This window comes from Phaenicophaeus curvirostris, chromosome 20, assembly GCF_032191515.1.
Source record: "Phaenicophaeus curvirostris isolate KB17595 chromosome 20, BPBGC_Pcur_1.0, whole genome shotgun sequence".
Classification (NCBI taxonomy): domain Eukaryota; kingdom Metazoa; phylum Chordata; class Aves; order Cuculiformes; family Cuculidae; genus Phaenicophaeus; species Phaenicophaeus curvirostris.
The window spans coordinates 6,617,853-6,643,072 of NC_091411.1; the positions used below are offsets into that span (position 1 = coordinate 6,617,853).

General features: G+C 52.7%; 3 protein-coding genes across 6 annotated transcripts in view; all 3 read left to right on the top strand.

Annotated features, from left to right (window-relative positions):
• EEIG1 (estrogen-induced osteoclastogenesis regulator 1) overlaps positions 1–14,131 on the top strand; it is a 36,994-nt gene extending 22,863 nt beyond the window's left edge. For both annotated transcript variants that reach the window (XM_069873400.1, XM_069873401.1), the window contains exons 5-12: positions 2,876–2,992; positions 3,481–3,527; positions 6,140–6,297; positions 7,425–7,529; positions 7,796–7,985; positions 8,175–8,296; positions 9,448–9,517; positions 10,398–14,131. In XM_069873400.1, coding sequence (XP_069729501.1) covers positions 2,876–2,992; positions 3,481–3,527; positions 6,140–6,297; positions 7,425–7,529; positions 7,796–7,985; positions 8,175–8,296; positions 9,448–9,517; positions 10,398–10,443 — 855 coding nt within the window. In that variant the 3' untranslated portion in view covers positions 10,444–14,131. The remainder of the gene's footprint in view (positions 1–2,875; positions 2,993–3,480; positions 3,528–6,139; positions 6,298–7,424; positions 7,530–7,795; positions 7,986–8,174; positions 8,297–9,447; positions 9,518–10,397) is intronic.
• Positions 14,132–16,455: 2,324 nt separating this feature from the next.
• On the top strand, positions 16,456–19,651 carry DPM2 (dolichyl-phosphate mannosyltransferase subunit 2, regulatory). The gene is made up of 4 exons (XM_069873620.1): positions 16,456–16,597; positions 17,108–17,247; positions 18,282–18,384; positions 18,676–19,651. Exons 1-4 carry the CDS (start codon positions 16,456–16,458, stop codon positions 18,732–18,734), a joined length of 444 nt encoding a protein of 147 aa, XP_069729721.1. The 3' UTR covers positions 18,735–19,651.
• A 773-nt stretch (positions 19,652–20,424) lies between these two features.
• Positions 20,425–24,173, top strand: ST6GALNAC4 (ST6 N-acetylgalactosaminide alpha-2,6-sialyltransferase 4). Of its 3 annotated transcripts, none has more exons than XM_069873312.1 (6): positions 20,425–20,519; positions 21,570–21,631; positions 22,316–22,486; positions 22,625–23,037; positions 23,162–23,269; positions 23,348–24,173. In XM_069873312.1, the coding sequence occupies exons 2-6, from the start codon at positions 21,620–21,622 to the stop codon at positions 23,535–23,537; spliced, it is 894 nt and encodes a 297-aa protein (XP_069729413.1). In that variant the 5' UTR covers positions 20,425–20,519; positions 21,570–21,619; the 3' UTR covers positions 23,538–24,173. The 3 variants fall into 3 exon arrangements, with proteins under 3 accessions (XP_069729413.1, XP_069729412.1, XP_069729410.1); XM_069873311.1 differs by lacking the exon at positions 20,425–20,519 and adding an exon at positions 21,436–21,462; XM_069873309.1 differs by lacking the exon at positions 20,425–20,519 and having other exon boundaries at positions 21,488–21,631.
• Positions 24,174–25,220: the final 1,047 nt, after the last annotated feature.

The following is a 25,220-nucleotide window of genomic DNA, read 5'->3' on the forward strand; positions in this document are numbered from 1 at the left end:
GTGCTGCTGTGCTGTGCGATAGAGAGCAATGTTGCTGCCAACACCATCGTTCCTTTCTTGTTGCTAATTAGGACGTGATCTCTAGGGCCATCAGTTTCTCTTTCACTAAATTCGCGCTGGGGAGAGGTTATTCTTCTATTCTGCAGAGCTGCCTGTCCAGGGAGAGCAGTATAGCTGGAGGAAAAGACATGTATCTGAGACAAAGTAAACATATCAGCCTGTTCCTCTTGCGGTGTCCATTCTCAGGCTTTCCATAGCATTTAGAAATGGAAAATTAAAGGAAGCCTGAGGGCATGTCTCCATGGTGGAGTTAACCTGGGCTCTTATTCAGGCTGTGTTTTAACCTACTTCCCTTTTACTCGGTCTTCAGTAGCGTTTAGTGACAGTTTGAAAGAGACCCAATTGCTCCAGCCCAGAACTGGAGACCAAATCTCAAGTACTTGTCATCTCTTAGGCTGCTATCTTGCTTGGTCTCCTGTGAAGATGACAGATGTGTTCTCCTGGAATTCAACAGAACATGACCTGAGCATTTTGGCAGCGCAGAGATGAGAGATGTCACACCAGGCAGGGTGATTAAGCCTTGCAGTCTGGCCCTATGGACGAGGATTGTTCCAGGCAGGTCCTTGTGGTGGAACTGACTTGGGATTCATAATGTTTCTAGCAGAAGTGTGTAGTGTATGTTCGTGCAACTATTTTCCCTTTATAAATGATGACTCCTCACCTTTTTAAACTACATATATTCAGCTGGAAACTCCTCCAACTGTGGCAGCAGATGTAGAGGAAAATGCAACTTGTGAATGCCCTCGTTACCTGGTCCCGGTTTGGCTGGGACCGAGAGCTGTGAAGCTGTTTATGCTCCAGGCAGAGTTTCCGTAGACTCACGCACCTTTTGGGTTGACGTTAATGTCACTTCAGTGTCAGGGGTTATAGAACGGAAGCCAACAGGAAGGACTGATAAAGCGGAAAATCTTTCTCCGAGATGGAAGAAACGCCATCAGCTGGCTGGAAAACCGAGGAAACTATTCTGAAAGGTTACAACTGAAAACATCCTTTTGTTAAAGGATCCTTCCTCTATATACTGGGAGTTTGCTTCCTGAGAAAAGCTTCTGACCTCAGCAAGATGTATGGGTCATTAGAGGGATCTCCTACACTGTCCTTTAATATGGATCTTCTTGGACAAGTTAGTGCTGTGGTTGAGGAGGAGGCATCTGGGTCTGGGTCACTCCTGTGCCATGTTCTGCTGGCGTGGTCATGCCATGTTTCCTCTGTCCTCCAGTTTTGTCACACTGATGGATTGCAGCTCCCTCTGTAGCTTTCCCCTGTTCTGTTTATCTCCGAGATAAAAATTCACTGTGTTTTTCCTATTCATGAATATTCAACGAGCAGTGTAGCCCTTGGCTAGAAGAGGTAGAGGAACATCTAGGCCTGGAGAAAGACATGCATTAAGGGAATTCTTAAGGAAGAAAATTTAGGGTTGGTTGGGGTTTTTTTTCCTGCTCTGTCCCACACTTTTTTCCCTTTGTCATCAGCTCTCATTGCTCTTTGAGACTGGAATGGAGGAAGCAGCCATGCTAATCTGGCTGCTGACTTCCCCTGAACCACGTATCTTCCACAGGCTGTTGCTTAGAATTTTGATTTGGAACAGTGGGAGCCAGGGTTCATATGGCAGTGCCTGTGGTTTGTACTGTAACTCACTATCAGCTTCCACAGTTGACAGAGCACCACATTCCCTTAGGATGGTGCTTCTGTTTGAGGTTCCCAGTTCAGATGTATCATCAGGCTGTCAACACCAGAGCAAGAGAAACGTACTGCAATGCACAGAATAACAGCAAGGTCTGAGATGCTGCTTCTCTACCTTTTCTTCGTGTTCTTCTGGAAGCTGACTAGTACGTTCAAGTGACGCAGACTTCCCGTGCTTGCATGGTTTGGCCATGGTTTCGGTACGGCATCTCTTTCTGATTAGATTAGATTAGACGAGACACGACTGACTGCTGTTACTGAAGCTCTGCATAAAAGAAGCTGTAACTTTTTCTTTGAAACAGTGGATTAATACACCAGGAATTAGAGCAGAAAAACAAGAGTACTCTTCATCGTGTTTGTCTTTACTCTACGGGCATCAGCACCCTCTTTGAATTTGCCTGTGATTTTCACCTTTCTGTCACCTTCCTTCTTTGCTTCCTCTTTGTTAGAGGGGGTTTAGAGAGCTCACAACTAAATCTCTTCAAACATTTCTTTTCCCCTCTGCCTGTCAAACACATCACTTGCTAGTTAAATCTCAGCAGTGTTGAGGAGACTTTGCTCCAGGAGCTCCCCAGCCCAGCAGCCGCCTCTGGGGTTGAGGCACAGGCAGTGCTGCGAGGCTCTGGACTTGCAGCTTGCTGTGCTCATAGTCTCAGTGTTGTTTTTCAGGACGGTGTCACTTTCCTCTGTAACAATATCCTTTCATCTCCCCGTTCACATGCTCCACTGCATTCTGGGATGGCCCGATACAAAGAGTGCCTTATTATGTTTGTGGATGTGCGTTTCTGTTTTTTCCACATCGTTGACCTAGTGCCTTCCATGTCCTTGGTTATGCAACGGCCTCAGGCTGTTTAACGCTGTCCTGGCCACCACCACTACTGCACATCCTTCCTCCACACAGGGCTGACTTCCTGAAGGCCTCCAAGTGTCCTTCTGGGTTGGGATTAGGAATGTGACCCTGCCCATCCTCGAGCTGAGGGAGGGGGATCTTCACAGCCATGACTCCGTGTGTACTGGCTCCTGTTTCTGCCCTCACAGATGCACTCTCTTCCTTTGGTCTGTGTGACACCATGTATCTCTTTATTGACTGATTTTTGTTCTCTCCCCTTCCCCTCCGTTGTTTTCTTGTCTACAGCTGGGCTTTGCTGATCTCAATCTGGCAGAATTTGCAGGCTCTGGATCCACTGTCCGGTGCTGCTTGCTGGAAGGATACGATACTAAGAACACCCGGCAGGACAACTCCATCCTAAAGGTATTGCAGCTACTACTGCCACAGTGGAAATCCTACTGTTGATTCAGAAAGATCACAGCCAGAGTGCAGTGCCAGCCTGAGAGAAGCTCCTGTTATGTACAGAGACAGGATTTTGCTTTTATGCGGCTAGTCTGGCTTGGGAAGCTTCCCTTTATCAGATTTGCCCTTTGATATCTTGGTATCCGTTTGGCCAAAGCAATGCCCCTCGATAGCATTCTTTGTCATCAAAGAAACCACACGCGGGAGGGGGAGGTTCTAAATGTATGGTCAGAGCAGACAGGCCGGTGTCCTGCTGAGCCGCTGCAACTTTGAGTTACTGATGCCAGTGATATGGGACACAGAGGGAAATACCTTGCTAAATCCCTGAAGCTGATTTTCTTTGGAAAATTCTTGCTAATCTTTACACCTAGCCCTTGACCTTCTGGCTGTTGTGAAGTGAGGAGCTCACTGCAGCATGGCTAATGATGTGCCTTGTCTTCCCTTTCCAGGTCACGATCGGAATGTCCCTGCTGTCAGGGGACCCCTGCTTTAAAACGTGAGTTTCTGGGTGCTTACTCCTTTCTGGGTTGACCAGAACACCTGGTTCTTTTGCCATTCTCTGCTGAAAACCAGAATTGATGAGGAGGGGGATAGATGCCCTTGGTATAGAGTTACGAGGGAAAGCTTGAAATGGTGGTCTGGATTGCTGAATCAAGCAGAATAGTTTGTTCTGTGCTCTTGTTTTCCCGGCTTGGTTATTGGTTGTGCCAGTATTTTCCCTGCTAGTGTCAGCTGGGTTTTGCAAACTTATGGACATTGTTAACAAACTTCATGTTTTGCATCAAGGACAAAATTTCTCATAGCTTTGGGGTTGGTTTCACTGCCCTCCAAGAAGGGAAAGGTCAATGAAGAAAACAGTCTTGGAAATGGATGCACTTCAGCACATACCACACAGGATAAAGATCTTGGATTGAAACAGCAACAAAAATACTGCAAGGCTGAAACATTTTGATTCTCCTGTTTTTTCCACAGAGACCCAGGTTTACAAGTTGTATTAATTAGCAGAGAAATTGTAATCATGTACTATTTTTTAATGCATTGTGAAAGGAAAGAATCAGTACAGTTAAGCTGTAGAACAGTTTTGCTGCTTAAAGAACTGCTGGGGGATCAACTGAAAAATATACTGGCAATATGTACCTTCAAGCTGCAGTAGAACATCACAGGACTGCAGTGCCAGCCGTGATGTGCTGTAAGGTGTGTGACTGCACAGCAGGGCTGCCAAGTGCTGCTATGAGTATTGTGTGTTGACTCCAGCAGTAAGAAGAAGAAATCTTTACCTTGAGGCCATCTCTTGTAGTAGTGGTATTCTGGGATAAAAGGTCTAATTTTAGGAGCCAGCTTCAAGCGTATAAATTAGCTTGCATTCTTGTTACAAAATGCTGCGTAATTTTGGTCTGTTTATTTTGTGAATGGCTTTTCATAGCGCTGCAGCATTTTCGGAGACTTTCAAACCCTAATTGCGGTGTCATCTGATTCTGAAAAATTTCTGCTTCAGAAGGAAGTGCAATAAAGAAGTTTGGGATGCCTTAAACCATCGTTTTGTATCAGTAACAGATGTTTTAAATCTAGGGGGCTAGGATATCTAGCAATAATATGCCTGACCAGAATACCTGTTGCTCCTTCACTGTGGAAGCAAGTCCCACTGTTGGAGTGCCTGAAAATGATCCAGAATCAGATATGTGTATCCATTTAATACAAGTACGGTCAGTCTGAAAGTCAAACCTCCTAATTTTCATAAAGGATTTCTGCAGTCATTCCTGTTTTTACCTTATGTGTTGACAATGTGCAAGTGTCTAAAAATCGAAGCTTTGCACATAGCGTAGTCTTGATCAGTAGAGCTTTTGAGAAATGACACTCATTAGAGGATTAGGCAGGAATTAAACTGTGCTGGGAAATCACTTTCAAGCCCTGACTTTCTGCAGAGCTCTGATGAACCTTCTCCTCCTGGGTGCTGTAGAGGGGGCAGAGCTGCCTGAGCTGATGGACCCATGTGCTGCTCTGACAGCTGCTGCGGGAACAGCTTGCTTGATTAAGGCTGTAGAGGCTTTATTAACCTGCAAAGCAGAGTCCCCTCAGTACCTGAGTGCATGTAAATCATTGATAATGTGACTAGGGAGGGATTTTTCCTGGGGAAGGCATGTTGTGGGTTTCCTGAAACCTTTGTGGCTGTGACTCTGCCAATATAAAATACTCTCAGTGCTTTATTCTTTCTCCCAAAACACCGCAAAGGTCCTCTCATATAGCATCTTTCCTCAGAGACAGAAGTTTTTCTTTCTTGCTCCTCATTTAAAAAGCATAATATGATCCATTAGTTGCAGTTCAGGCTTCAGGCTACAGGGAGGTTAGGGCTCGAACAGGAATATTCCCTTTGCCGTGCTGCGCATGCCGTGGCTTCCACCCAAAAACACTTCTGGAGGAAGGGAGGGGGCTCCAGGCGCTCGTAGCTCTGCCCTGTAGTCAGCATTTACAAAGGGATGTTGGGAACACGCAGAATAACCAGAAAAAATAATTTTGAAAGCTGGAAAAACACTTCAGTCTTGCTGAAAAGAAGTTTAATCATCGGTTAAAAAATTGAAAGGTTATTTGATCACTGTAACTGTACTCTCATAGGGTGATGGGGTTGCTGAGATTGAAGGTTTCTTTTTGACCTGAGTCAGAAAGGTGTAGTGAAAGGGTGCTGGAATTGAGACCTGGACAAGAGCAAATTGTTTCCTGTTTGTGCGCTTAGCTGGGCACTGGACACGTGTTTGGGGAAAGGGCAGCTCTGGACAGTCTTCTGGAGGGTAGTCCAGGCTCTGAACCTCCTGTCCTGTATAAATTATTGAATGGTCCCTTTTTGCCTTGATTTACCTCCGAAGTTTGCTTTTCCTTGTAATGCAGTTCAGATGAGGTATGGAACACCTGAGTCTCACACGTAGGAAAACAAAACCCAATGTCACGCTGCATCGTGAGTCACAGAGGGCTGCCAGCTTCCCTCCTCCCCGTGAGGGGTGTGTGCAGGCAGGGGGACCCTCTTGATGGAGGAGCAGAGTGGGAATTGCTGGTGTGATGGACTGATTCACAGCCTTTGCCTGGCAGTCTGTAACCTCTTTTGCTTCTGATTTACAGGCCTCCTTCTACCGCCAAATCCATCACCATCCCAGGACAGGACTCTACCCTGCAGCTGACCTGTAAGGGCGAGGGAACCACAAGCAGCAGCAGCAGCAGTTCGGCTACGATTGGCTCTCTGCGTCAGACCAAGCCAAGAGCTGCCATTCTCAGCTCGGGTATGAATACTTGGCTGTGCCTGGACACTCTTTTGTTTTTCTCAGCAGTTGCAAGCACAGTAATTCTTTAATTTTTCATGTTTCCCCACACCCAACCTCACCCCTCTGCTCATTAAGAAAGTTGAGGAAAACAAAACCATCCATGAAGTGCAGCTGAGGAGAGGAAGCATGAGTCTTTGCCACACATTTCTGTTAGTGGAGATAAAGTAATTTGTTCTTTTTGCTGAGGATTTAATAATTTGTGTATTACATTCATCCCTGCTTTCTATTGTGTTCAGTGACATTTAACTTCGTTCTCCACTCAGCTGTTCTGTTGCTCAGACTTATCTTCCAGAAAAGTTCCTCTGAAGGTTTTAGAGGTTGGTTTGAGGTCTGATGGCCTTGTTCCAGCTGCTGATGCAGACTTCTTTGCCTTCTGTATGAGCTCGTTTTCAAGGGCATTGCATTTTCCCATAGCCTTTTGTTCTTTCCAGCACACTCCAAATGTGCAGGCAGATACACTGCGCCAAAATAGCACTCTAGTCTCATCACCTCAGTGACTTAGCACAGCGTGCAAGGTCTCTTCTTAAAAAGCTGGTTAACATGTTACACTTGTGCACTTTTGGATAAGTTTGCTGCAAGAGAGACGAGCAGGGATGATGGCAAAATAAGCAGAGGTTACACTGAGGTTTCTGTAACAAATTCAGATGTGATTTAAATGGCATGGGCTCTCCCCAAGTAATAGAAGAGGGAAGGTAGTAACAGAAGAAGCACCCAAATGGAGGTTGTAATACTTTACTGCCAGTGACCATTTGAATCTTTCTTGGTCTTGGCTTAATGCTTTTAACCATGTAGGGCTTCAGGTACTACCTGTCCTAGATCCTTAAAGCCCTTCTGAGATGCTTGTAAATTCAAGTGCTGGATGCCAGAATTAGTCATAAGCGTGACAGAGAAGCTTGTTGTTGTCTCCAGTGCTCCCCAGCTGCTTCTAAGAAGCGGTATGCCCGTTTCTACAGAAGGGCTCCACCTGCAGATTTGTCCCTTCCTTGCTCTGGCATCCCAAGATCAGCCTCCAGTCCAAGGTGATCAACAGGCAATGTGCTGGCTTGTTTATGGTGTAAGTGGAATGCTCTGTTGTTCCTCAGCAGGTGTCCCAGAAGAACCGGATCAGAACCTGTCCAGCCCGGAGGAAGTCTTCCACTCAGGGCACTCACGGAACTCTAGCTACGCCAGCCAGCAATCCAAGATCTCCGGTAACTATTAATCCACACGGCTCTGCCAGCAGTGTCCCCATCCCTTTTCCTTTCCTGCAAAAAGCTCCTCTGAGTTATTTGCGTCCAGCTCTCTACCCTGCTCCTTATATCAGAACCTCCTGTTTAGTCCCTGCAGAGGAGCTCGCAGATGTGTGTCTAAACCTCTGTCTATGGGAGTAGAAAAGCTGGTCTGAAGCTGCCCTGCCTGTTAACTGTGCTGCCAGGACAGGAAGAAGATCTGGTTTGTAATCACTCTGGTTTTGCAGGTTACAGCACGGAGCACTCCCGCTCTTCTAGCATGTCTGACTTGACCCATCGCCGCAATACCTCCACCAGCAGCAGCGCGTCCGGGGGGCTGAGTATGACAGTGGAGTGTCCTGAGGGAGAGCGGGACCACAAACTAGAGAAGCCACCTCGCCCTCCCAGACCAGCCCTTCTGCTGGATAGACCCTCCCGGTAGGTAACTGAGGAGCAAAGTGCCTTCTCTGGGAAGGCGTAGACAGAATCTGCTCCTTTGTCTTTGTGCAGTGGTAGATCGGATTGTAGCCACTGAGAAAGAAGCTATTGCCAAGAGAAGTAGGAGTGGGTCTGAAAGGGTATGTCTTGAAAAGCTGAGTAAGTTTTCCCTTTATTTTCTCTCCCCAGGAGGAAAAAGGATTCAGTGGAGAGTCACCCAACCCGAGTGGATGACACCAGGATCGATGCTGATGATATAGTGGAGAAAATAATGCAGAGTCAAGACTTCACTGATGTCAGCAATACTGAAGGTGAGAGGATGGGTCTCAAAAGGCAAGTCTTGGCTGTTCTTTTAGCAAGGCTGCCAAGCTTTTACAGTCAGATCAGATCTGCCATGGACTCCCTTCTCCTTTTGACAGCAATTTGCTTTCAGTGCTTGCTAGGTGTTTCTATGGTAGGTAAACAAACCGTGTGGATTTGAGAGCTGCACGCCCATTAGCAAATATCACTCGCTGCTGCTCTATACGCTACAGCAGAGGTTGCACAGGAGCTCAAACAAACAGGATGAGAAGTAGGAAAAATACAGATTCTTCAGTGCAGTGGAAATCAGTTACATCACCTGTTTGCACTGCTCTAGTGGCCTTCCTCCAGGGTCAGTCAGGCCAAGGGTATTCATTAAAGTAGGAGAGCACAACTGGAGGGGAAACAGCACACGTGTCTGTAAAAAAAGGTGGGAAGATAGCTGTGTCACAGCATGCTGGTGATCAGGTCTGTCTGAGAGCCTGCGAAGGGGTTTTCTCCATTGCAGTCAGATCTGTTAAGAGCAGACTAATAATACCACTCCATTTGTTGTAATCTTCTAGTTTAGCTGAGAAATCAATCTTGGGGTTTTTATCTAGTTGTGGTTCTTTGATAAGTTTTAAACATGAGCCTAGCTAGTTATTAGTGCTGTTAGTTTACCGTTAGTCATCTTAAATCATCACATATGGCAGCATTCTTATCATATGGGGATTTACACCTCGCTCAGCATGGGTTAAACTAGACTGAATGTCGCCACCTCTCACCAGCAAAACAGGCTGAGTTTCTCTTCCAGTGAACCTACAAATCCAGCTTGGGCCCCACATCTCATCTCTTCATATGAGTTTAAGCTGACCAAGAACTTGCTTCCGTGGAATTGCCTTCAAAGAAACAGCTGGAGGAGTATCACTGAATTAGTTTCTCTGCATTTAATCTCCCGAAGCGTAATGCTGTGGTTGATTTGTGTACGAGGTTCCCTTTCAGAGCAAGAAGAGGATTTCCCAGGGGCTTTTTTTACTGTGGGAATACCAGAATGCAAGCACGTGCATTCCCAGAAACACAATTATTCCTGTGTTGACCGTTGTGTAATGGGGCTGGGAGGGGAGCACCTGGCAGCCATCGGTAGTTCTGGATTTTGATGTCTTACTTCCTTTTCTATCTGCAGACAGTAACCTGAGGTTGTTTGTGAGCAGAGACGGAACGACTACGTTGAGTGGTATTCAGCTGGGAAACAGGTAGGCTTCCTGGAAGGCTGGCAGGCAGCGGGGCTCCAGAGAGATTAGTTAGCACTTTGTACCCAGGAAACTCACCTTTTGCTACAAGGGAGGTTCCTAAACATCATATGCTACATGGTGGCTTTGTTCCCACGTTAACGCCCCTGGGATTCCTCTGGTGACAGGCTGCAGCTGCACTGGAGTATGAATACAGCTCTCAGCAGGAGCTCAGAGGGATAATGTGATCCTAGTTGTGAGATCCAAGAACAGAAGTAAGGAGTAAAAGGACAAAATGGTAGAGGTTGGTTCCTGCTTCCTCCTGCGCCTGGCTGAAGGCAGGGAACTTTGCCTCCTGCTGGCCTGCACCAAAACTGCAGCAGCCTGATTTTTTGTCCCTTTTCCCTGCCTCCTCCATCTCCATTGAGGGCTGGTTCTTTCATCAAAGACTTCTGGACAAAGAAACTTTTTCTCGCCACAGTAGCTCTTAGTACCACGTCTTGGCTAGTTGCATTTGAGCCTTTATAATAACACCTTTTGAGGTTAAACAGAAGCAATAATGGTAATGCAAAGATCTGTCAAGCTGGTGACAAAAGTGTGAGCACAGCAAAGCCAGAAACGCTGGCTCTTTGCACAGGATACACCCCCTTTCCTCTGTCCTTTAGAAGGATTCATGTGTTAGGCCCAGCTTTTTCAAGTGCTGTAGTGTTAGCTTGCCACGTCGCTGTCTGGTTTGTGTTACAAGCGTTGACTTCTTGCCAGACTGACTCGTTATTTTCAGTATTTTGTGGGGGATTGGAGCGCGGTGTTTGTGAGCAGAGAGCTCTGAATAAGAACTTGCTTGCTCTAAGTGACTGCGGAAAGTAACCTGGCTTTCTCATCATCTTCCCCTCTGCTTCTCCAGGGTCTCATCAGGAGTTTATGAGCCAGTGGTGATTGAAACCCACTAAATGTGAAGAACAGGGTAGAGCTGTGGAAACAGGACCCCTACCCAGTCTGCTGCCACATGGATGCCAACCTTTACCTCTCTTCATGCAGCATTCCAGAAGGGATTTCTCCACACCCCTCCCCGTACATTTGCACTGCAGAACTACTCCGAGACCACTCCGGATCATGCACTTTCCCTGCGTTGGCATTACCCTTCTCCACTTCCCATTCTTCTGGTGCCTGCCTTCCCCCCGTTTCTGATCAGACACAAGGTGTCTGTTTAGCTTATCCTTAGTCCTATAGGATGTTGCTTATCTGCCTCCCTCACTCTACCCGTTCGCTTGCAACAGGGGACTTCTCAGCTTGTTTCTCCCCAAAATGTTGGGTTTTATACCACTGTGAACTCTTCAGACCACTGGGGGAGGGGGAAACCATTCTAACCAAACCGAGAGCTGCTTGTTGGTGAGACGGTGAAATGGTCGCTTGCAGGATGCTTTATTCCATTGACTCTGCAGGGGAACATCACCTTTCAAGGCAATGGTTTTACTGAACAAGGTATGCTACAGTGTGCACTTCACTTCCTACCCCCAAATCCCCAAATGTTCTCTTCCCTTCTCATAGGAAATATCTCCCAAAAGTGCATTTCAGAAAACTACCGTAATCCAGATGGGAGTTGATAAACAGTTAAATGCTAGTGCTTGTTATACCACTGACTGCATTACGCCCTTCACTGCTGGGCATGGAAGGGCAGTGTTCATCTATTAGCATTAGCAGGAGCACTTTAGAGGTTCCAGATTTTACCTGGAGGAGGCTTCTGCTTGCTGCTCCAGGAGTGTTAATCCCTGTTTGCTGGACTGATTCAGCAAATAGTCACTGTTAGAGCTCGGAATACAAAGCCTCTTTTTTTTTTTTTTTTTTTTTTTGGCTCAGGAAGGGAACTGCCCTTCTTGGACTGTGAAAAGAATCTGGTTATCTGATAGCCCTCCCCTTGGCCAGAGCAGGATGCAGTTGACTGCAGTGGTCTCTCTGTTGTGGTGGCGATTAACAATTGCCTCTATTGGCCTGGGCCAATAAGGGAATTGGTGTTGGTTGGTCTTTCTTGCCCTGTCTGCAGGGATCTATGCCTGAGCTGGTTCCTTTTGGGGCTGGGGAGAAGCCACGGTCTCCATGTTCGAAGGCAGAATGAGTGTTTCTGCTGCGTTAGCCGCAGCAGCCATTACCTGCTCTGTGGCAAGTGAACTCTTCTGACAAGGCTTCAAACTGTTTTTGGGTTGATCTTTCAATAGCTCTTCTTTGGGTTTGGTTTCTGCAGTTGTTTCACGCTTTAGCTGCCTCTTTTCCTCTGTGTGGCAGGGATGTCAAGTCCTTTTGAGCTCCCGCTTGCAGATTCTCCTGGCAGGTGAATTGCCAGCAAGGATCTCCGCAGCCGTGGGCCGTCAGCAGGCTGTGTTTGCAGCCCTTCCTGTACAGAGACTCTCAGCTGATAAGCTATTTCTGTGTAGTGCCCTTTCCTCTTTTGCGGGTGTGCTGTAGCAGCACTCAGCGGCCGCGCACTCAGAGCGATGCTGGGCATGGCTGGGAACGTGCCCTCCTCCGACACACGTGTGCGTGCACACAGAGGCCAGCACTCATCCCATTCGGCAAAGAAAGACTTGGAACTGATCACGTCGTTCAAATTCTTAGTTATTGTAAAGCCTTTTTTAAATGAGAGGGAAAAAAAGGATTAACTGTGATCTCCATGGCCAGAGTGCGTGCAGATGAGCTCCTGGAAAAGGGAATTTGGCAGAATGAGAAGCAAGGAATGAAAGGGCGTTGATATATAATTTTTCTTTGCCCTGCAAGCTGAGGAAGGCTGCATGGGGAGAGTGCTGGGCACTGTGGCAAAGCTGTACAGCTGCTTACTCTGTTGCAACGGTTTCTCTCTTTGAGTCAAGAGGTTTCTTTTTGTATTTGGGCAGACCACGTATAGGATATGGATCTTTTTCACCCTTTGCCCTCAAAGGGAGTTAAAAATTTGGTTTAGGGTAAGAAGGGGTACAAACAAACACCTTGGCTTGGTTTAACGTAGGGAAAAAATATTGGATCTTTTGTGTCTGTCTAGAACAAACGCTCTTTCACGCTTGCTGGTGTTATTTAGTGATCTCTTCATTCAGTCTGGTAGGTTTGGCACTCACTGGCAGGCTGGTGAGCATCCTGCCCTGTTCCCAGGATGATGCATGTCTGCAGGAAGGGAGAACTGCTCGCTTTTCTCTTTCCCTGGGGCTCTGCCAGCAGGGCAGGCCTGGCCCAGCGCTCGGTCAGGGCAGGGTGAGGGCAGAAGCAGGCTCAGGCAGCAGCGAACGTTCCTGTCCTGTGCAGACGGTCCTGCGGAGCCAAGGGTCCGGCTGCTCCCCAACACCTGCTGCTCCCCAGGGGCCAATGAAGCCCTGTGGGAAGCTGGGTCCAACCAGGACTTGAAAGGAGGAAATATAAGCCAGGAGAGAGGCCAAAACCCAGCTCGCTTCTGCTTTACTTCTGTTCCCATGAAAAACAGTGGCAGTCACTGTCAGAGCAGTTGGGAACCCAGGGCTTTTTGCTGGGCTTCTGTTGGCAAGAGTCAACTGCTCTGAGATGCTGGCAGCTCGGCACATCACAAAATCCTCAGTGGGACAGAGTTTTCTTCCCAGTGAAGCAAGAGAAGAAGCATTTGAGCTTTCCTGAAAGCCGGTCTCATTATCCCAGGCTGGCAGAGGTGTAACCTCCATCACGTAGCTGTGGCCACCCTGGGCACGTCTCTGGCTTCTCTTCCAGCAGCTTGGCACATCACTGCTTGTGGTTTTGATAACTGTGTCTCATAGGGTATCTCTTCCTTGTCTCCACGTTGTTATTACCTCCACAGTTCCTGGTCTTTTTGTAGCTTTTTAGCTCACCTACCCCTCGTTTTGAATAAGCAGCCCTAGTCATTCAGCCTGGCACAGCACAGCTTGGGCTGGAGCACCCAGAGCAGACTCGAGGGAGGAAGGAGCAGCCTGTTCCTATTTCTAGATCCCACGCGGAGGTCCCCCTGTACGTCCATCACGAGCGATGCCCAGCAGACCCTGGCCGGTGGTGGGCGTACGAGGTGGTGGTGATAGAACTGGGGTCTCTCATCCCACAGACTCGCTGCCGTCTCTTGGGAAGCTGCGTCTTGTGAGCACTTTTTCCTCATGGCATCGCTGCCGTCTCTTCCTTGTTGGACTTTGAACATTTAAGAAGTGAATCAGTTTCCAGACCCAAACCGCTGGCTAGTTTTCCTTTTAGGTTTTTCTTTTTTTGTTGTTGTCGTGAAGTTTATTGAATTTTTTTTTTTTTTGTAAACCCAGCAGGCTGGTGTTTTTTGACTGCATTATTGTTTCATTGATATTTTATTCCTGGGGGGGGTGGGGGGGAGGGGAGGGGAATGCTCCTTCCCCACATTGTTCCCCTTCTCAGGGGATTCAGAGGTGGCTTAAACAAGTAAAAGGACCTTATTGGCAAGACTCTGCATCCCCTGGGTCTCTGATGCTGGCGAGCAGGGCTGCTCATGCTTGGCTGACCCTGGAGAGCAGAGCTGGCTCTCTGCTCCAGCCTCGGGGCCAGGAGCCACGTCTGGGCTCTGCTTTCCCGGTTTCTGGACCTTTAACCAGTGGAAGCCCATTGTGAAGAGTTGGGAAATTCAATGTAACTTTTTTACTAACTTTTTTTTTTTTTAAACAGTGTAAACTGAGTGAGTGCCCAAAAGAATAGGCTTAGTTGTGACTTGGTGAAGGAAATGAGTTTAAATTGGAAATTGTGGTTGGAAAAAGGAGAAGGATGTTGCTCCTCCATCATCTTTTATATGGTTGGCACTTTAAATGGGGGCCTTCGTGCTGTCCTGACCCTTGGTCCGATGGGCAGCAGGCGTGTGATCTCTTCCCCCGCCTCATTGCCACATCATTTTGCCCCTGCAGAAAGTTAATAAGCCCTTTTAAATGTTTGCTTCAGTTTTTAGAGGGTTCCAAACCGGGCCGAGACCTGAAGAAATACCTTATTTCATTTGCATCTTAATAGGAGGGGTTGACGTTTTATTTATTTTGTCGTTGCTGTTTCTTTTTAAACTGGTGGCTGTGCAGCTGGACTCTGCACATGCTGTTGTGAACCTCTGGGAAAACCTCACTCCAGGTACGCTAGAGCACCTAGGTTAAAAATCCCTCCTGGTGAGGGGTCCCCCTGCTCTCCCCTCCTTGCTGCCTTACCCGGGAGCTGCAAACGCACCCTCTGCCCCTCCTGCCCCGTCCCCTGCCACCCCACCTGGTCTCTAGCTGAACGAGTTCTTGCTCCGGTGGCCGAGCCCTGTGGACAAGGCTGGTCCTGGGGACAAGCTCCTACAAACACTCTGCCTGGTCGCAGGTGTTTGTCCTTGAAAAGCCACTTCCTTGCTTTGAGGTGGGAGGGTGACGAGCGTAAAATTCCCCCTCTCTTCCCTCCGGAGAGCTGGGTCATCCATCAGCCCACCCGCACCATCCGAACACGATGCCCTCCACAACTCCCTGCCCCACCGGGAGGGAGTGGACATGGAAACCTGGGAAATAAATAAGGAATTTGGATGAAGCTCTGAGCAAGAGGCATGGCTGAGCCTCGAAACTTGCCTCAAACACAAGGAATAATGGGAGAGCCCATATTTTTGTGGGGGGAGGGAGGGGAAGGGGAGATCATGTTTTATTTTCTTGAAAGTTAATTGAGCTTGGTGATCTTCAGATGAGGCGCGCACTTGATTTATATCAGATTCTATAGAGAGAACGGTGATATTTTTGGAAAGGGAATGGGTCTATGCAAACTTCCAAAATTGCTTGAAAGATAGTTTAACATTTTTTTACTTTGAAGTCTAAAGATAAATCTAACTTTTTTCTTAAAGCAGAAGTGCGTTTAGAAAGAGAAGCTACTTCCACTGCTCTATTTTGATGATGATTCTTGGAAAGTTTGGGCTGGAGGGAATGACTATTTTTCACCATTTTTATCCTGCTCCTCTAGTTTTTTGTTTTTTTCTAATGGAATGCTGTGCCGTCTTTGATTCAACAGATCGTGTTTGTATTTTCTGTATCTGGTTCCTAACGTAGAGAAATAACAAATATATGAGGAAATCAATATAATGTCAAATGTTGTTATGGTTTGGGGGAAAAATAAAGGGTTTTGGTACTTCACACTGATTCTTCTTGCTTTGTTTCTTGTTTTAAATTTACCTTTGGTTCAAAAATATTTCCTAAGGAGGCAGAAGGGTGGTATGCAGAGACCTGGGAGAGGATTGGTTTCGTCACCCAGGCTTTCCTTGGCGGCTGGGAATGGAGAACCCTGCCAGCCCTTCTCTGTGGATGGAGGAGGGCTGGAGAGGAGAGCTGGCAGCACCACTCACGTCCAGTGGAAGCAGTTGTCTGCCATCCAGGGGAAAGGTGGCAATGTCCCCTGTTCCTGAGCACGGTGTCCCAGCCCTGGCTGTGCTCAGGGAGGGTGGTGTGGGACCAGGGGTCTCGGACACGGCTTTGCCTTCCCCATCTCCCAAAGCCCTGTGAGCACTGGGCAGCTGCATCTTCGATCCCAGGCAGGGTTTTCCCCTCTCCCTCAGCTGCCTCCCCTTTCTCAGACGATCCCGATCCCTTGTGAGGGAGCTGGGCTCTTCTCCCAAGGGACAGGGGAAGGGACGAGAGGGAATGGCCTCAAGCTCCACCAGGGGAGGTTCAGGCTGAACGTTAGGAAAAAAATTTTTTTACAGAAAGGGTCACTGGGCACTGGCAGAGGCTGCCCAGGGAGGGGGTTGAGTCACCTTCCCTGGAGGGGTTTAAGGGACGGGTGGACGAGGTGCTGAGGGACATGGTTTAGTGTTTGATAGGAATGGTTGGACTCGATGATCCTGTTGGTCTTTTCCAACCTGGTGCTTGTATGATTGTGTCTCTTGCTTTTCTCTTCCCTCCAGCCGCAGCCCGTGGGGCTGGTGTTGGATCAGAGCCTGAGCCGGTTTAAGGAGCTCCCCCGGTTCTTGCTCCCCAGTCCCTTCCCCGGGGCTGATGCCGCCGGTAACACCCAGCGTGCCGGAGTCCCGCCCTGGGACTACAACTCCCGTCATGCTCCGGGGCGGCCCCAGGCTGCCTTCTGATTGGCGAGGCGGGGCCGGGGTGCGGAGCGCTGATTGGTCAACTCTGTCGGCGGGTGGGCGGGGCTATAAGGCCGCACGCTGATTGGCCGGCCCTCCCGGAAGAGCGGCGGAGGCCGCGGCCATGGTGAGTGCGGGGCGCCTGTGGGGCGGGAGCGGGGCCCGGCTCTGGGCTCTCCGCGTCCCTCCGGTTTCAGGTTATAGAAGGGTTGGGGTTGGAAGGGAATTTAAAGCCCATCCGGTTCCACATGGCAGGGACACCTCCCACTGAATCAGGGGCTCCAAGCCCCATCCAGCCCGGCCTTGAACCCCTCCAGGGAAGGAGCAGCCACAGCTTCCCTGGGCAGCCGGGGCCAGCGCCTCAGCGCTCTCCTGGTGAAGAAATTCTTCCTTATATCAAGCCTAAATTTGCCCCTCTCCAGTTTATACCCCTTCCCCCTCGCCTTATCGCCACAAGCCTTTATGAATAGTCCCTCTCCAGCTTTCTTGTAGGCCCCTTTCAGGTATTGGTCCCACAGGTACTGGTCCCTTTCAGGTTTCAGGTCCCACAACCTGGGGCTGAGGAGTTTCAGGCTCCACAGCGTGCAGACCCCACTGTGACTCTCTCCCTTCGCAGGCCACAGTGACAGACCAGGTGGTTGGATTCGGCTTGGTCGCCTTCAGCCTCGTTCTCTTCGTTTACTACACCCTCTGGATCATCATCCTGGTACGGGTCTCCCCTGGCTGCTGTAATCCCACTCACTTCATGCTTGCGTGTCAGCCTGGGCTTTGTTTAGGTGCTGTCCATGTGCCTGAAGGTCCCTGCCTTGGCTTCTTCCTGGTTAAAATTTCAGGGCAGGGCTTTCTCTGTTTGCTGGCACAACCTCTGCCCCTTCTGGGTGCTTGTGTCCCTGCCTGAGCAAGATCAAACATCACTCGTCCTGCTGCTTTTAGACAAGCTGACCCGATTGGTGTAAGATACAAAGCTCACTCAAGTTGTCAGCAAGGTGGTGTGGTTGGTGTTCATGTTTGCAGTCCTAAAGATTCCTAGTTATGGTGGGAGATGACAGAGGGAAACTAATAGAGACAACTGTAGCCATGTCTTGAGCATGATAGGGAGGAGTTTATGGAAAGCAGAGTTCTGGAAAAGTGATTGTGAGCCTGGTAGTTTGCCCACTTCCAGGGAAACGTCAGCTGTGGTTGTTAGTGGCTTTCTTCCTGGAAAGAAAATTTTCCTTGTGAGCTCTCCAGGTGTGAGAAGCCTGGTTTGGCCTTGGGCCAATGTCTGAACAATGTCAGCTTCCCCTCTAACCTCCGAGAGTTTTGAATTCCCTTCTTGCATCTGCTTACTCTGCACACTGATATGTGTTCATGCAGCCAGACTGTAGTCCCTGGAGGGCGTAGGTGTGCTTGCTGCTCTGTAGGAATTCTTACACTGCTCTCTAGTGTCCAAAGCTCCACAGAGGGGTCCTGGCAGGATCACGCCTCCGTAGGGCAGAGTCTCGGGGATGTGCAAGGAGACCTGGGACTGCAAGACCCCTGTGCTGGCCTCGTGTAACCACACCCCTTCATCTGCTGAACATTGAAACCCTCGCTGCTGTGTCCCTGCAGCTGCAGGCTGAGCCACATGCAGCTCCTTTTTTTAGCTGTCTTCTCACACCTGATATTTCCGTCCTGCTTTGGAAACCATGAGGTTGCAGGTGTTTGGGACTTGCCTGGGTGTTTTTCCCAGCTGCTGAGGCCCCTCTTTGTCCCCTGCAGCCCTTCATCGACAGCGACCATGGGATCCATCAGTACTTCTTGCCTAGGGAGTACGCCGTTATCATCCCTGTGGTAGCTGGGCTGATCCTGCTGCTATTTATAGGTGAGTGTTATTTCTGTTCTAATTAGAAGCTTCTAAATTAGGAAGAGAGAAGAGGGTTGCTGGGGGCGTTAGTTAATGTGTGAGGCTTGTGATGTGCTCTCTGTGGCCTCTGCCACCACGCAGAGCTTGGCACGGGCTCTCAGAGCGTGGGTGGGTGTGTCTCTGTGGCTGTTTGAGCCTCCAAACAGTGGGATTTTCTCACCAAGGTTCTGTTTCTCACCACAGTGTGTTTTAAAAGTGTCTGTAATTAGAAGTTTTCTGGCTGAATCTGATCTCTCTCTCTCGTGGTAGGCATTTTTGTAATGGTCGTGATGTGGAAGAGCAGGAAACCTGCCAAGAAATCGGATTGAAGGCCCAGCTAAGAGATGAGGAGAAGGTGCCCACCCTGCAGTGTCGTAGCCAGGAAAAGACTTTGCCTGCAGCACCTCCTCCAGAGTCCCCAGCGCTGAGCTGGCTGTGCTCCCCCACATTCCTTCCTCCAGAGATGAAGCCGTCTGTAGTTTACAACTTACTGACCAAAGGGAAGCAGAACTGACCTCCGGGGCTGCTCAAGAGAGGTTCCAGAGTCCCGGCTGTTTGGGACCAGCTCCCCAGCTGGGGCTGCATGTTCCTGCTGGGCTGTGGCCCCTGCAGGCTGGAGGAGCTGGGAGGTCCCACAGCTGGAACTGCCAGAGCACAAGTTGAGCCCTGGCCCCTGCCCACTGCTCAGTCTCCGGGCAATCCTTCCCCGCCGCTTATACTATGTCCAACAGCTTCTTCCTCTGGGATTTTTTAAATGTTTACACGTGGTTTGGGGCGGGGTGTTAATTTGGTTCAAGTTGGAGTTGAAAGAAATGAGACTCTAGGCTTGGAAAAGGCAGGCTGGCGTTCTCCATCTGCCTCCTGGAAGGGCTCATCACAAAACCCGAGGGCTTTTGCCTTTCCAAGGAGGGACCCCCACGAGGCTGTGCAGACGACACAGGGGCAGAGCCATCGCTGTCCTCCACGTCCCCTCCTGCAGCTGCCCAGCCGAGGGAGTGGTGAGGAGGTGTCCTGGCTCACAAGGAAGCGTTTCGCTCCACTGCCCTCGGGTGCGGTTCCCATCGCTGCTGTCAGCTGCTGGCTGGGTTCCTGACCCCGGACACGGCTCCGTGGGCTGGGGCTCAGCGGGCAGGCGTGGTGGCACCGTCCTCCCCCTGGCAGTGGGAACCTGCGGTGGCCCGACAGCTCTCCCAAGACCACAAGGAGCGGGATCACCCTCAATAAAGGTCTGTAAGCTCTGCGTTGCTGTCCTCTGCTTGTGCCAGGGGGTGCTGCTGTTTTTCTGGGCTGTTCCGCTGATATTCTGGGGTGTTTTCTGCTGCATGGCCCTGGCAGTGCCCGAGGCTTGGCTTGGGAAGGTGCTGCCAAGGGCCCTGTCCTGCCAGTGGGACCTGGCAGGGAAGTGCCAGAGAGAACAGGTTTCTCCCCGTGCTGGGAGCGCTTTACCCGGCCTAGGGTGGCTCCAGCGAAAGGCGGATCTGGGGTGCTCCAATCCTTCCTGCATGTAGCAGGAGCTGCCCCTTCATAGAATCATAGAATGGTTTGGGTTGGAAGGGACCTTTACAGGCCATCCAGTCCAACCGTCCTGCAGGGACAGGGACATCTTTGACTGGAGCAGGTGGCTCAGGGTCCCATCCAACCTGACTTCGAACACCTTCAGGGACAGAGCCTCCACCAGCTCGCTGGGCGACCTGTGCCAATGTTTAACCACCCTCATTTTGAAAGGTTGCCTCTCGTCTAAACCCAACCTCCTGTAGTTTAAATCCATCATCGATTGTCCTGTCGCAACAGACCTCGCTAAAACGTCTGTCCCCAGTGTTGGGACCAGTGTCAAGGTTACTTCTCATATTTCTTTGTCAACAGTGGGATTAAGCAAGGTCCGATACGTGGCGGCGGGGAGCTCCCGCTGGGTATGTGTCTCGGAGGTGCTCTGAGCCTCAGCCCCATCGCGAGGGGCACCCCTGGAGCTGCTGGAAGGGGCCCAGGGTGCTGAGGGGCCTGCCTGCCTCAGCCCCGCTCCCGACCTGCTGCCGATCGTTGTGCTCCTTGGGCTGTTGCTGCCACGCTCGAGCTCCCCAGCATCTGGCTTGGTTGGCAGCTCGCGGTGCACAGAGGTGAGAAAGGGGCTTGGGGACATGGGGGGTGGCTGCAGGGCCCCCAGGCTGCAGGGAAGCCGAAGAGGGCAGAGCAGGAGGTGTAGAGAGAAATGGATGCTGGGGTTGGTCCCAGGGCACACGGCGTGGGGACCAGGGTTGGGACCAGGATGGTTGGTCCTAAAAATGTGGGATGGGAGGCAGAGTCTGTACTGGGGCACACAGTGGGTACTGGGCTCGGTACAGGATGGCTGGTCCCAGAATGTGGTGGGTGGGTGCTGGGGCACATGGAAGGGTGCCTGGGTTCATACTGGGACACACAGGTGGCTGCTAGGGACGGTACCAGGGCACGGGAGGTGGGTGTCTAGGTCCATACTGGGGCACAGAGGACGGGTGCTGAGGACAGGACTGGGGCACAGGTGGGTGCCTGGGTCTGTACCTGGACGTGTGCGTGGCTGCAGGGGATGGAACCTGAGCACGGGGGGGTGTGCCAGGGACAGGACAAGGGCACGTGGATGGGTGGCTGGGTCCACACCGGGGTGTGGTTGCTGGGATGTCACTGGGGTGCAGGGATGGGTGCTGGGATGTCACTGGGGCACAGGGATGGATGCTGGGATGTCACTGGGGCACAGGGATGGATGCTGGGATGTCACTGGGATGCTGGGATTGGAGCACAGGGGTGGGTGCTGGGACATCACGAGGGCACAGAGATGGGTGCTGGGATGTCACTGGGGCGCAGGGTGGACGCTGGGATGTCACTGGGGCGCAGGGATGGGTGCTGGGATGTCACTGGGATGCAGGGCTGGGCGCTGGGATGTCACCGGGGCGCAGGGCTGGGCGCTGGGCTGTCCCCGCCGCGGGTGCCGGTGCCCCCGGTCCCAGCTCGGCGCGGGGGGCGGTCCCGGCTCCGCTCCGCCCCGCAGCCCGGGGAGCGGGACCCGGCGGCGCTGGGGCTGCGGGCGCGGTGAGGGGGGGGGGACACGGGGACATCCCGGGGGAAGGGGGGGGAGGGGGCGATGGGGACGGGTCTGTCCCTGCCCCCGGCCCCCGCTGAGCCCTCTCTGTGCGCAGAGAGCGACCCCCCCGCCCGGGGGACCCGCCGGGAACCGCGGACCCCGAGGATGAAGGCGCTGGTGAGCGGGGGATGGAGGGGGGGAGTGGGGGGGTCTCTGCCGGCACCGGGGGCCGCTGCTCCCCAAGGGATTCGGTGCGGCCTGGAGGCTGGAGGGACCCCTGGGCCCGTGAGCATCTCTGGGAGGGAGCGGGGAGCAGGTACCCAGCGCTGCGGCCTCGGCCGGCGTGCCCCGACACCCCCGCGAGGGGCTGATGCTCCGCTCCGTGAAACGGGGCCACCGGCACCCAAAACGGGGCCACCGGGATCTGAAACGGGGCCACTGGCAACCGAAACAGGGCCACCGGCTTCCGAAACGGGGCTCCCAGCATCTGAAACGGGGCCACTGGCTTCCGAAACGGGGCTCCCAGCATCCAAAACGGGGCTCCCAGCATCCAAAATGGGGCTCCCAGCATCCAAAACAGCACTCCCAGCATCCAAAACGGGGCCACTGGCTTCCAAAACGGGGCTATCAGCATCCGAAACAAAGCCACTGGCATCCAAAATGGGGCTCCCAACATCTGAAACGGGGCCACTGGCTTCCAAAATGGGGCTCCCAGCATCCAAAATGGGGCTCCCAGCATCGGAAACAGAGCTACCGGCATCCAACACAAGGCCACTGGCTTCCGAAACAGGGCTACCGACATCCCCTGCGAGGCTGGTGCCCGTGGCCAAGCGTGGAGGAACCTCTTTGCTTTGCTTCCAGGTCCAGCTCTTCCTCACGCTGGCGTGTGTGTCGGCAGCCACCGTGCTGTACGTCCTGCTGTGCTCCCACGCCTGCCTGCAGCCCTGCTGCTCGACGCTGGAGCGGCCGGACAACCCCACGGCACCCACCGTCCTCACGTTCCAGGGCTACGGACGCGTCCCCGATGGGAAGGTGCGTGAGGATGGGGCGGCTTGACCCACCCGTGCCTCAGTTTCCCCTTCCTTAGAGAAGGGTGGGTGGAGCTGCGGTGCATCCAGCTGCTGCGACAGGGAAGGGGAAGCTGAAGGGTGACGCTGCGTCTCCCCACAGCCGCTGGAGCGGGGTCTGTGCCGCCGCTGCGCCGTCGTCTCCAGCTCGGGGCAGATGCTGGGCTCGCGGCTGGGAGAGGTCATCGATGGACACGAGTGTGTCCTGCGCATGAATCACGCCCCCACCGCCGGCTACGAGGAGGACGTGGGGACGCGGAGCACCGTCCGGGTGGTGTCGCACACCAGCGTCCCGCTGCTGCTGAAGAACCAGCCCTACTTCTTCCAGCAGTCCCGGGACACCCTCTACGTCATTTGGGGGCCACCGAAGAAGATGAGCCGAGAGAAGGTGGGCGCAACCTACCGGGTGCTGTTGAAGGTGATGGAGAGTTACCCCCACCTGCACGTGTACACCCTGACCGAGGAGAAGATGAAATATTGTGATGACCTCTTCCAAAACGAGACAGGGAAGAACAGGTACCTCCAGCTCTCGAAGAACCCCCATCAGGTCCCCCTGCCGTGTCACCCATCCCCCGTGTTGGGCACCCGTAGCCCAGCTGCAACGTTCCAACCACATCCACGCGGCTGTGGTGCTTTGCAGGATTAAATCTGGCTCCTTCCTGAGCACGGGCTGGTTCACCATGATCTTGGCCATGGAGCTGTGCGAGCAGATCTACGTCTTCGGCATGGTCAGCGACAGCTACTGCAGGTGCGCAGGAGGTGGCACGGGGATGGGGTGGTCCAGTGTCCCCGTGAGTGTCACACCCACCCCGTTTCATCCCACCAGGGAGAAGAACCACTCGAGCGTGCCCTACCACTACTTTGAGAAGGGCCGGCTGGACGAGTGCGGGATGTACCTGATGCACGAGCGAGCTCGCCGCGGCGGGCACCGCTTCATCACCGAGAAAACAGTCTTTGCCCGCTGGGCCAAGAGAAGGAGCATCATCTTCACCCACCTGTCCTGGGCAGGCAGGTAGGGTGCCACTGATGGGGTGAGGTGGTGGCGTGGCTCTCCTCCTGCACCAGCGCGTCTCTGCTCTGCTGATGCCGTGGGTGAAAGCCTTTTTCTGAGCCCCGAAGTGGGGAGTCTCTGTCTCCACAGCGGCAGGGCCAGTTCCCCCAGCCGGTGGCGGGGGCTGGGACCCCATGTGTCGGTGCACAGGGGGACAGGAGTTGGACCCCCAGAGCCTCGCTGGCTCCAAGTGCCTGCCCGGATGGACCCAGGGCGACCACAAAGGTTTTCTGCCCACTCCACTGGGATGAATATTTAATGCAGGATTAAATATTTATGCTGCGGGGCTCCGGCGGGACACAGGGCGGGAGAGCTTGGCCCCACCAGGGCCGTGAGCTCGTTCCTCTCGCAGGGATGAAGCTCCACCGCTGTCCTTGCCTCACTCATGCCCTAAAACCCAACACTGGAAGTGGGGTGCAGGGAGCCGAGTCTGGGCTCCCCCATCCTGCTGCCTTCTGCTGCTTCAGACCTTGGCAGGTCCTTGTGGTCCCCTGGGTCCCTCAGGGGCCACACACACCCCAGGGGCTCCGAGTTGCCTTGTCACAAGTGCCCTTGGATTCAGACCAAAGCAACCGTGGCCATTAAAAGCATTTTTAACTGGGGTGGTGCCTCGTGCTGTGGGACATGGGGGTGGGGGATGGCAGCTGGTGGCTGGGCCGCAGTGTCCTGCTCTCTCATATTAGGCTATAAATAAGATGAGGAGGTGACAAGGGGGTAGAGCTGAGCCTGAGCACGGAGGAGGGTGCCAAAAGCTGGCAGTCAAGATTATTTGGGATCCAGCAGCTGCATCTCCCCAGGACCGACTCTGGCCCTGGTGTGGATTTTATGCTGGGTCCAGGTTGATCCGACGTGGGCACCGGTGCAGCCCCAAACTGCATGGAGCTGCCGTGGCGGCTCCGAGTCTGCGAGCGATGCCAGGGTTGGGTGGGTCTGGGGGTGCTGGAGGAGCTGGGAGGGAGCAGGAGGGGCAGCAGGATCGGTGTTTGCACCCATTTCAGCTGAGGGCAAGCCAGGAGCGAGTCTGTGGGGACCCAGGGGTGCCGCCAGGCCAGCTTCCCGCGGGTGATGCAAACAGAAGAGCCCACGGAGCAATTTTTTGGGTGCTCCAGCTGCGCAGCCCCGCACAGAGCAGGGCATCACTGGCACCGCAGAGGCAGAATCCAGCCGGGCAGCTTCGGCTGCCACAGCGGGGGCCCCGGCAGCAGTGGAGCCCCATCCTCGCTGGACGGAATCCCCTCGAGAGGGGCCCCGAGCTGCCCGGGGGAGGCCGTGGCATCCCAGCGATGTGGCAGCGGGTCGGGCCCCACGTGCTGCTGTCGTCCCCCGTGTCCCCATCCAGGAGGAGGGGCGCTAGGACCCTGCGGCGCTAGGACTGCTACGGCTTTCCGTAGGCCGGGCGGGCGGCGCTAGGGCCCCGCGGTGTCCCCGGTCCCCGATCAGGCGGCGCTAGGACCCCGAGGGGCCCCGGGAGGCTCCGTGCGAGGCGGCGGCGACATCAGCGACATCAGCGACATCAGCGACATCAGCATCCTCAGCATCATCGTCGCCGCGCACTGCAGAGCGGAGCGGCCGGGGGGCCGGGCCCGCTGAGCCGGTGCGGGGGGCGGGACGGCACCGGGAGCGGCCCCCGCCCCGCTGCTCCGGTGCA

Coding starts and splice junctions, on each gene's coding strand:
- DPM2 (XM_069873620.1), top strand. CDS start 16,456: ATGCCGCCGGTAACACCCAGCGTGCCGGAGTCCCGCCCTGGGACTACA. Junction 16,598..17,107: donor TTGGTCAACTCTGTCGGCGG/GTGGGCGGGGCT, acceptor GGGGCTGAGGAG/TTTCAGGCTCCACAGCGTGC. Junction 18,385..18,675: donor GATCCTGCTGCTATTTATAG/GTGAGTGTTATT, acceptor CTCTCGTGGTAG/GCATTTTTGTAATGGTCGTG.
- ST6GALNAC4 (XM_069873309.1), top strand. CDS start 21,515: ATGGGGACGGGTCTGTCCCTGCCCCCGGCCCCCGCTGAGCCCTCTCTG. Junction 21,632..22,315: donor CCCCGAGGATGAAGGCGCTG/GTGAGCGGGGGA, acceptor CTTTGCTTCCAG/GTCCAGCTCTTCCTCACGCT. Junction 23,270..23,347: donor GTCAGCGACAGCTACTGCAG/GTGCGCAGGAGG, acceptor TCATCCCACCAG/GGAGAAGAACCACTCGAGCG.